Source organism: Rhinolophus hipposideros, assembly GCF_964194185.1.
Source record: "Rhinolophus hipposideros genome assembly, chromosome: 2".
In the NCBI taxonomy this organism is placed as follows: Eukaryota; Metazoa; Chordata; class Mammalia; order Chiroptera; family Rhinolophidae; genus Rhinolophus; species Rhinolophus hipposideros.
Genome location: NC_138048.1, coordinates 48,160,840 through 48,172,120, shown reverse-complemented (window position 1 = coordinate 48,172,120; position 11,281 = coordinate 48,160,840). Strand labels below are relative to the sequence as shown.

General features: G+C 44.2%; 1 protein-coding gene across 2 annotated transcripts in view; it reads right to left on the bottom strand.

Moving 5' to 3' along the window:
• Positions 1–1,995: 1,995 nt before the first annotated feature.
• Positions 1,996–11,281, bottom strand: part of CASR (calcium sensing receptor) — a 72,754-nt gene continuing 63,468 nt past the window's right edge. For both annotated transcript variants that reach the window (XM_081025163.1, XM_081025164.1), the window contains exons 6-7: positions 6,556–6,679; positions 1,996–5,256 (exon numbers count right to left, since the gene is read on the bottom strand). In XM_081025163.1, coding sequence (XP_080881289.1) covers positions 3,758–5,256; positions 6,556–6,679 — 1,623 coding nt within the window. In that variant the 3' untranslated portion in view covers positions 1,996–3,757. The remainder of the gene's footprint in view (positions 5,257–6,555; positions 6,680–11,281) is intronic.

Sequence of the window (11,281 nt, the reverse complement as noted above, 5' to 3'; positions counted from 1 at the left end):
GGCTCTTGCCCTCACGTGGAAAGGGGCTCACTCCAGTAGTAAATGTCCATCAACTGTGATTGGATGGCCATCAGCTGTGGCTAGTTGGCCGTCGGCTGTAACCAGTAAGCCACTGGCCACTAATATAACTGCTGTGGCTATGCTAGCAGAAAATGGGGGCTAGCAAGAAGATAGTGGTTGAGCTAGCAAGAGCAGATTGCAGTTAGCACAGTGGATTGCAGTTAGCAAGGGGAGTCGGTCGGTTGGCAGAAAAGCGGACAGCAGGTCGAACGTCGTGTAAATCCAGCCTTCAGTGATACTGTAGTGGTATGACTCCCCTACCTATGGCTCCGTGGGGGTTCCTTTTTGGCCTCACCATGTCCTGAGTTCTTATGTGGGGAGTGGGAACTGAGATCCCGCAGCCTGCCCTGCATGACAGTCTTATAGTTCTGGAGGTCAGAAGTCCAAAAAAAGAGTCTCACTGGGCTAAAGTCAAGGTGTTAACAGGGCTGATTCCTTCTAGAAGCTCTGGGGAGGATTGGTTTTCTTGCATTTTCCAGCTTCTAAAAGCTTCCTGTATTTCTTGTCCCCTTCCATATTCAAAGGCAACAATGGCTGGTGGGGTCTTTCTCACATCAGATCACACTGACACTGATTCTTCTGCTACCCTCTTCCACTTTTAAGGAGCCTTGTGATTACACTGGGCACCTGGATAATTCAGAATAATCTCTCTATCTCAAGGTCAGCTGATTAGCAACCTTAATTCCATCTGCAGCCTTAATTCACCATTGCCATGTAATGTAACATCATCATAGGTTCTGCAGACTAGGACATGGGCATCTTTATTCAGCCTTCCACAAATGCCTATACAGGTTTAGACATATGTGCTCTGTGTGTCCTCTGGTGACTTGGAAGCTTGTTAGCTTCCATGGATTCTACGTACTGTCATGGGAGGCAGCAGTCAAGCAGATATAGCAGTGTAGGTTACCAGGAGGGAGGGGCCTGAGAGCTGTCTGGAAGTTTCCAGGCCCCAATGCCCTCTTCTCATGGGAGAGCTGGCAGGCCTGGGAGAGGCCTCGTGGTTGGAACAAAGTGATGAAGCCAAGGAAATCACTATGGATCCCATGACTGGGGACAATATGGGTATGCCATGCCACAGAGGATGCTAGCGGGGAAGCATGTCAATTACTGGGGGCCAGATAAGAATTTTCTCAGAGATGTCAATAGCAGCTGCTGATGTCTGAGGAGCCCCACCCTCTGTACACTAAAAAGAAATCTCTGAACTGAGCCCCCGAAATTTAACCTGATTGAGAAAACTCTGAAGTTACTGAGAAAATTCCAATTTGACTAAGATGAAGTTTCTATCATTAGGTGACAAACTAGGTTAAATGGGAATTTGAGATAGAAACTAAATTTCTTCAGAAAAATAATGTGAGTTCATATTTCACACCCTGATTGTCTCCTGAGAGTTGTCTGCTACATATAAATGAGGACAGTGATGTCGAATCTCCCTTTCTGACATGAATATTGGGAGAAACAGCTTTGTTTACAAGCACTTGGTGAAGTGAAGCTCAGTGTAAATGGTGGGTGTTTTCCGTGATGAGCTCCCTTCACCAGGTCAGCTATGTGGGTGGGCTGCACAGTGAGGTCACTCTCAGGAACGATGTGTGACATTTTGCATAGCTAATAGCTATGTCCACGTAGCTATTGTGACACATAAAACCAAGCCAGCAAACATTCAGCTTTTGTTTTAAGACCAAGTAAAATGTTAAATGTAAATCTTCATTCAGCTCTGTTCCTTGCTCAGAAGTGGGACCAGGCTGGGAGCCGCAGGCTGGGGCTTCCTGTGTGAGACCTTCTCTGTGTCTCACGATTGTGCTCCCACGTGGCGCCCTCTACTGCCTTTTCATCCAAATTAACAACTATCATAACAACAGGTGACTTTAAAAATCATGGGAAGGCAGCCCTTTGGGAGAAAGAGGTCAGAGGAAGAAGTTATCAGGAGCTATAAACTTTGAGGCTTCACACAGATATAATTGCTTTATTTGGTCTTGGCTTAAGAGCAGCATTTAGAGTGATCTGAGCAACTACTTCTACACTGGGACAGTCTTCCCTTGGTGTTGGACATCTGGGTGCTGGCACTAGAGAGGCAGAGCATGGGGCCCTCTGGGGGACTGACTGACCTTCTAGCTTCTTCGCCATGAGCAATGTAACTAGGACTGACCCCTTGAACTGGGCCCCAGAGTTCCTGGGTTATTATGAAGAAAATTACTGTGATCAGGGGACTTGTCATTCAAATCTGAGTGATAAATAAATAAGCTTTGTTTTGTATTTTAAATACGTGAAAAAATAATTACAATATCAGTAATAATATTAACTAATATTTATTGAGTGCTTACTGTGTGCTAGGCACCATGCTAAAGTACTTTACATACATTATCTCATTTAATCCACATAAGAGCTCTGAGGGAAAAGGATGATTATTATCCCATTTGAGAGACAAAGAATTTGGGGCTTAGCAAGATTAAGGTTCCTTGTCTATGTTCACCCAACTTGTAAGTGACCAACCCAGGGCTTGAACCCAGGTCTCTCTGGCTCCAGAGCCTTAATACTCAGCAGTATGTCATTCAACCCCTTTATCCACGGGCAGACTTCCGCTATGGGGGTGTGGAACATGATATGGCATTTGGGGGGTAGAGTGTCAGGCTAATGCCCCATGCGAGCTTTCTTGGAACCACACTTTCTTACCCCAGTAATTGATGACTGGGAGCTTATTCTCTAGAAAGGCAGGTGTGACTTTGGCTTCAAGAAGCCATTAGGCAGGGATAGGGGAGCTTCTGGACCGCTGGGGTACTGAAAGGGTTCACATAGGGCTTAGCTCATGGGGTAGGGGTGAGGAAAATGGAGCTCAATAATACTGCCTTATACAAACCAGACTGTGACTTTTTTTCAATTTATATCATTCACGGACTATTACAACAGAAGCATTTTCTTAAGGAGAAAGCTACATATAGCAACATTAATTACAGATACAGCTCACGGGAGTCATGCAGTCCCTTCCCAACGATGTGAGGTGATTCTTGTCATCCTGGAATCTAAACACAGTGTCACTATCACACTCTGGACAAAACCAGATGTATTAGTATAGGAGGGATGTGAACCTTCTAGATGTCCCGTGATAACAGCAGCAAGGAGACCCACTATCTTACGGTTTTCATACACAGGAAGGGACACATTCACCCTACTGTCCTGAATATTGGAAGGTCTTCCCCTTGTCCAGGCGCTGGGCTGCACTGGTGACATGCTGTCTTCCAGACTCTTAACTCTAGGGGTGGCCAAGCTGATGTCCTGTCTCTCTCCACACTTTTTCTCTGGGCCAGGCTGTCTGCAATGTTCAGGGTAGGCATTTCAATATGAAAAAAGAAAAAAAAAAGAGGGGGTAGGTGGGTTGCGTAAAGCCTGGTTCCATCTCTGAGCTGTTGGTGGAGACAGAACAGAGGAAGGGACGTGAACGGCAAATCCGACTCTGGCGATCTCAACGCTCTGACAAATCCAACCACAGAAGTACATGGCTCTTTTTTTGAATTTTAAAGGGAACATCAGTCAAATTCACCATCCTTTGAAACAGTGCAACTAAGTTCGAGGGATTTGTCATGTCTATTATTCCTCCTTCCTCAGAGAAAAGGAGTCGGGAGCAGTCCCGACTGCTCCGGGGCCTGTCCGAGCATGTGATCCCAGGAAACCTCTCTGGATCGCCCTGGACGGGCCTTCTTCCATTTTATGAATGCAGTATGTTTTCTGTGACAGTGCTGCCTCCACCGCTGATGACGAAGCTCCGTGAATTGGACACTACAAGTGCTGGGGACCTCTCTTCAGGGTCCTCCCTCTCTGGCGGGCGGTCCCCACCCGCAGGCCCTTGCAAGCCCGACTCCTGGGGGCTCAGTTCCGAGTCCGGCTCCCCGCACTGCAGCGGGAGTAACGCCTGGTGTCTGGTCAGGGCATCGCTGTTTTTCTGGGCCTCCAGGGAGTTCTGGTGCGTGGCATTCCTGTGAGCCGTGGCACTCTTCTGAGGCTCGTCAAAGCTCAGCGAGAAGGTGACCGTGCCACTGCCGAAGATGACCTTCTGCTTGCATCTGGGCTGCTGCTGCTGCGGGGTCAAGGGCGGCTGCGGCTGCGGCTGCTGCTGGCTCAGGGCCAGTGGCTGCTGCTGCGGCGGCTTCTGCCTCTCAGGCTGCGGGAAGGGGTCTTCGCTGTTGCTCTTGCTGCTGATGGAGGAGGGCGGCGTGGAGCCCGTGGAGCCCCCGAGGCTGTTGGACCGCTTGCGGGAGACGTTGCTGCGGCGCAGCGTGGCCCGCGCGGCCACCTTGAAAGCGTGAGCCGCGGTGCTGCAGCGCACCTCCTCGATGGTGTTCCGGGACGGCTTGAAGAGGATGATGTACACCTTGTTGAAGAAGATGCAGGCCAGCAAACCGAAGCTGGCTGCCAGGATGGCGATCACCTCCACGGCGGAGACGAACTTGCCGTAGGTGCTGGCGTAGGCCGGAATGAAGGAGATCCAGACGATGAAGAAGATGAGCATGCTGAAGGTGATGAACTTGGCTTCGTTGAAGTTCTCCGGGAGCTTTCGGGACTTGAAGGCGAAGAAGAAGCAGATGGCAGCCAGCAGGCAGGTGTAGCCAATCAGGAAGCCCAGGGCCATGAGCGACCCCTCGTGGCACGTGATGAAGATGATCTCGTCCTCCAGCTCGTGGTTGCGGTAGCTGGAGGGGGGCGCGGTGTAGAGCCAGATGGCGCAGATGACGATCTGCATGAAGGTGCAGAGAAAGACCAGCAGGAACTGCAGGTTGAGCCCCCACCACTTGCGGTGGAAGCTGGTGGGGATCTTGGCCTCAAACACCAGGAGGACGCGGTTGGTTTTCACCAGGATGCAGGAGATGCAAAGCACGAAGCTGATGCCAAAGGCCGGCTGGCGCAGGCGGCAGGTCCAGTCCTGGGGCTCGCCGATGAAGAACAAGGAGCTGGAGAAACAGCAGAGCAGGGAGAAGAGGAGGAGGTAGGAGAGTTCTCGGTTGGTGGCCTTGACGATGGGTGTGTTGCAGAACTTGATGAAGACCCCCAGCACGAAGGCGGTCAGGAAAATGCCCAGCACAGCAAAGAGGGTGAGTGCAATCCCAAAGGGCTCTGTCCACGACAGAAACTCAATTTCCTTGGCGATGCAGGAAGTGTGGTTCTCATTGGACCAGAAGTCATCCGGGCACTTGTCACAGGCACTTGCATCTGTAAAATGTCCCAGTGAAGAGTTAGTGACTGTGTGGCATAGACTAAAACGTGTGAATGTGAATGTCGTGCCAAGGGTACACACAGGTTATTGGATGTGGTCACTTTACATTTTCTTTATTGATGAAAAAATTGTGATTTTTACATGATCGAATAATATATTAAATCCTGACTTATGTTGAATCATATACTTAATTTTATGTACCTTTGATGATTCTATTATTTTTTCCCTTTCTTCGTGGTTTGTGGGGGGGTACATGTTTCCTTTAACACTACCTGCTGTTGGTTTGTAGCTGAGAATGATCAATTTTGCTGGACAGGTGACTGCCCAGGGGTCTGACATAGTCCGCTAACTTTTCACGCAGTGAAAGTCAGCTTCGCCTGACTCCTTTTGGATATATGGATGGGCTTTGTAGACATGCCAGAGCAAACTTCCTCTTAGATCAAGGCAGAGTATCCCATGCACAAGCCTTACTCGCTTCACGTCCATGGCTTTCCAGTGAGGGAAACTGCAGACTAGTTCAATCAATGAACATTTATTAAGTGCCTGCTATGTCCCTGGCAATGTGCAATTTGGAAAGTTAAAGAAACATGGGCTTTGCAGTCAGAGATCTGGATTGGAATCCTGGCCCTGCCATTTACTAGCTGTCTGACTTTGGTCAGGCTCCTTAACCTCTTTGAGCCTTAGTTTTCTCATTGATGAGCTGGAAGCAATAATAACCCCATTATTGGGGGTGTGGGAAGAATGAAATGAGCTAATAACAATTATAGTTAATATGTATAGAGTGCTTCCAATATGCCAATCAAGGTTTTTATTCAACAGACATTTATCTAGAATTTACCATGTGCTTTATCAATATTAACTTATTTAATTCCCACTATAGAGATGAAGAAACTGAGGCACAGGAAAAACATGAGTAAGATAGTAAATACAGTGCCAGGCACCCAGCAGGCAATCTACCATAGCCTATTAACTCTCAAGTCTGGAACAAGCAGAACTTTGTCTGTTCAGGGCCACTGAACTATAAGAAAAGGAACAAATATTGGAAAGTAGTATCAAAGTAAAAGAAAGATGTGTCACAGGAGTGTTGGTAAGCTCTTATGGTATTGCAAGACACCTGACATTCCTTTTCTATCCCCCTCAGTGCCTAGCCCAGCACTGATTCTCAGACATACCTTGTTAAATGAGAAACTGTGCTAAGCACCATCTCAGCCCCGCCCTTCCAGGGACTTTGCTGACCCCTGGGCCCCAAAGTGGACCAAGCCCTTCACAGTGTCCACAAGGGACTGTTCCTTTACCGGTCTCATCGCTGTACTCCCCATCAGGACACTCCACACACTCAAAGCAGCAGGTGGGCTCCCCCTCAATGATTCCTTTCCTGGTTCCTGCCAGGCAGTCTCGGCTGCAGTTGGAGAAAGGCACCTGGAGGATGGAGAGCACAAAAGTGAGGGGCTGCAGTACAGCTTTTTTGACTTGTGCAAAAGAGAGGAGTTGGTTACAAGGACCACTGCAGCAGCCTCCAGGCCCATTTCAGACAGAGGAAAGTCCAGAGGCCCTAACTCCTATTAGCTATGAAAGGGAGAGATGCGTATGGAGAAGTGAAAACACACACACACACACACACACACACACACACACACACACACACACACTCTCTATGGGATACTAGGAAGACTAATTGTTGGCAGTCTATATCACGACCAAAACCCTCCTTAAATAATTTCCCTTCCATTTTCTCGAGCTCCCAGAATGAGACATCTGTTTATTCTCTACAGACGTAAAAGTTTGAGATAAACTGAAAAATACAGGGACGGACCTACACACAGCTATATAGTCACAAGGGGAGATGCAGAGGTAAGAGAAAATTTGTTTGAAAATAAGACTCTGAACTTTGCAGTGAATTGCAATTCTTGCAATTTTATTTTAGGCTTTACATTCTGAGATCCTTAGTGAGGCAGGCAGAACAGGCATAGAATGGTTGAAAGTAAGTGGGTCAGAAAGATGAATCAGGGATTCCTAACCACAAGAAAACTGCAGTAGCTACATTAATTTTAGGTAACATAGACTTTAGTTTATTTCCTTAATAGGACTTCAGGTGTGTAGAATTTGATGAATCATAATCCTTGGTATGTTTAAATCACTTTGAGTTAGTCATGTTTAACGACTGCCACCCAGAACGAATGCTAAGACTGGGACAACAATCCATGTCTAACTATATGCTTCCCTCTGCTCCTTATTTCCACTTCTACCACATACTCATACCTGAGAGGACCATCATCCTGGGTTCATCCCAGGCAAGTAACACTAAATGTTTAGGGACCATATCAATCTAGGGTTATACAATTAAAAACAGGAAAATAAAATAAAGGAACTCCCTCCAACTCATTCTTGTAAGGCTCTGATTCTAAAACCAGACAAGAACAATATGAAAAAGAAAAAAAAGAAATTGGAGGCCCATTTCTCCTATTAAGTTGACTTCAGAAGCAGACCTGAGTCAGGGATTTGTGTCCAAGTGATTTATAAAGAAAGTTCTCCCAATGGAAACAGGAAGAGAATAGAGGAAGTAGGACATAGAAGGGAGTGGGAGAAGCATGGGTGTGAACTTGAGCAAAGTGCCTCAGAAGGGAGCTTCTGCCTGATACCCCAAGGGAACTCTGGACTGTAAGTTATGCATCAGAGCTGTCCTGGCCTTGAGGACGAGCTGGGGCATCTATAGTTCCACACCATTCATTGGTTAAGGTTCATCTCAGGAAAATGTAAATCCTAGGCTCTTCTGCCTTTCTTACTTAGCCTGTGGGCAAAGTAGTTTCCATTAGCCTGCAGGCAGTCTTCTGAGAAAGAGCAGCGAGTTCTGGTTATTGGAAGCAAAAATATACAGAAGTCCTGGAGGTGCATACAAACTATAAAAAATATGGAACAATTTGGGAAGAGTACAACTATTTTCCACTACTTGAAAACAGATGACAAATACTAAAACAATAAACAAACTCAAAAGTACATAAAAAAGAAAATACACTATGATCATGTTAGGTTTATGCCAGAATGCAAACAAGTTTAATGTTAGAAAATCTGTAAGTGCCATTCACTGTAGTAATAATTTAACACAGAAAAATATGATCATTAATAGGTGAAGAAAAAGTATTTGATGGAATTCAGCAAAAATTAGTGATAAAAACAACGAAAAAGAGTAGGAAGCATTATCTTTAAGTTGAAAAAAGGTTACAAAAAATCCTTAGAGTAAACATCATTCTATCTGAAACCATATTGAAAGCATTTTTTCTAAAACAATTATCACCACTATTATTAAACATTGCACTGGAGTTCCTAGCTAGTGAGTGAAATAAGACAAGAAAAATAAGAGCATAAATATTGGAAAGGACTACAGAATGTTATTATTTGCCGATGATGTGATTATCCACATAGAAAACCCAAAAGAATCAACAACCAAATTACTAGAAATAATTGGAGAGCAGCCCCAGCCTAAAATGCCACAGATTGCCACTGTTCTTATCTAAGTTTCATTAGTCTTAAAATCATTTCACCTTTTGTTGTATGCGTTTGGTTGATTTCCAGGTCCTTAACTGGAAATTTTTGACAGTTTTGTCCAATTTATCATTGCTTCACTATTTCAGAAACCCTGCATCTATCTCATTCTCTGATCATGCTAGGCAACTGAGTACTTACTCTAGAAACTTATTAAGTATTTATTATCTTGCACTCTATGTGTAAGATAATATACCATAAGAATAAAGTCTATCTTACAAATGTATGTATTTCTTGAGGATAGGGAGAAAATATTACTCAACCTTGTTACCCAAAGAATTAAATAATGCTTGGTACATAGTAGGGCTCATACTATTTTGCAAAATGTCTCTTTAATAAGACTCTTCCCCTCCCTCCACCTACCAGCTTGCATTGGAGACATCTTACAAAGTGAAACACATAGAAAGCAATAACATAATTATCATTGCTCCTAGCAGAAAAGAAGTAACTGGCTTGACAAAGAGTTTTTAAAACTTGAACAGAAGATGATTGGTATTATCTTCTAATGAAAGAAGAATAGAAATGACAGTATTGGACCTGATTATGGCTAAGACTCTCAGCACCCTGGGAAAGAAAGGAAAGGAAAGCAAAGGAAATAGTTACACTCAGTACGTATTAGCATGTTCAACTAGGGTAACAAGGCACCATTGGAGACTTTCTCCTAATCCTTCGTGAGTTACCAACCCATTTGATCATTTAATGAAATATATGGGCCCTGTTTCCCAAACCCACAATAGGAATGCTTCTAAATTTTTCTTATGAAAGAATGATGGTTGTTGTATCCTTTATCAAGGTGAGGTAAGGTTAGATTCCCTTCTATTCCTAGATTTAGAGAGCTTTGGTTTTTAATCTGCAAAGGCACTGGATGTTACCAAATGCTTTTTCTGCATCTATTGAGATTGTAGTAGAATATTTTTCTTTTATTTTGTTAATATGATAAACTACATTTATGAACTTTGTAATGTTGGGCTGGCATCACATTCCTGTAAATTCACTGCAAACTCTACTGGTTCATGATGTGTTATATATTCTTTCATTGCTGGTCTAGGTTTGCTGATATTTTATTTAGGATTTGAGCATTTGTATTTATAAATAAGATAGGCCTATAATTGTCTTTTTTTTTTATCCTGTCCTTGTCTGTTTTTGGTGTCAAAATTGTATTAGCCTCATAAAATGAGTTTAGTAGATTTCCTCTTGGCTTCTGTTAGGCTGTGAGTGGTAAAATAAAACACAACAAAAAAAATCAACAAAAAACATCTCAAAATAACAATGGCTTAAATAACACTGAAATCAGTTTCTCTTTCATATTTGTGTCTGGGGAAGTAGTCTGAACTGATATGGCACTCCACAGTCCTGGAGACCTAGATTCTTCTACCTCATTGGTCGTGCCGTCATAGTCCTTGATGGTAGCATATGTTTTCCAGGAAGCAAGATGAAGGAAGGGATAAAGAAGAGAGCAAAGGATACTTGCAAACACTTTCTTAAAAGAAGATTCCCTTCTGCATACCACATCTTCTTTATCCAATCATCCATACAAATTGAATACTTTCTGCCGTAAGAAAAGATGAAATGCTGCCATTTTTGACAACATGGATGGATCTTGAGATTATTATGCTGAGCGAAATAAGTCAGAAAAAATCAAGAACCATACGGTTTCACTGATATGTGGGATGTAAAACTGAGAGCAACAAAGGAACAAGACAAACAATAAAGAAACAAAAACTCATAGACACAGACAATAGTTTAGTGGTGACCACAGGGTAAGGGGAGTGGGGGGAGGGAGATGAGGGTAAGGGGGATCAAATATATGGTGATGGAAGGAGAACTGACTCTGGGGGGGTGAACACACAATGGGATTTATAGACGATGTAATACAGAATTGTACACTTGAAACCTATGTAATTTCACTAACCATTGTCACCTCAATAAACTTTAATTAAAAAAAAAAGATTCCCAGACTCCATCACACAACACTGCCACTTGCATCCCATTCTCCAAGATGTAGTCATGTGGCCACACTTAGCTGAAAGGGAGGCTGGACAACATATTTATTTCTGGGTTGTCATTTGTCCTGCTGAACTTGAGTTCGATTATTAAACACAAAGGGGAGAACAAATATTTGGGCCTCTAACAGTCTCTGCCCTGCCTCTTTATATCTTCTTCATAGTGGTTAAAGAACAGGCTCAAGGCCATATCCATTAGAGAGCTCAGATACACACCCAGCTCAGTCTTCCAAAGTCTGCACTTTTCACTGTACCAAACCCTGCTTTATAGTAGTCAAGGATTAGAAGAATGCCAACCTCTGAGTCCTCTTACTGCATCTTCTGCATCTCTCAGCTACAGAGAAAGTCCACCACCAAAAGAGTGGGTGGAATTGCTTCTGAGGCAGCCCCGAGAAGGATCTGTTTTTTCAAAAAGTCAGCAAGTGTCTGCAAGTTTCTCCACCAGCTTCATCAAAGATGCCTATCCAATTCTGGCCAA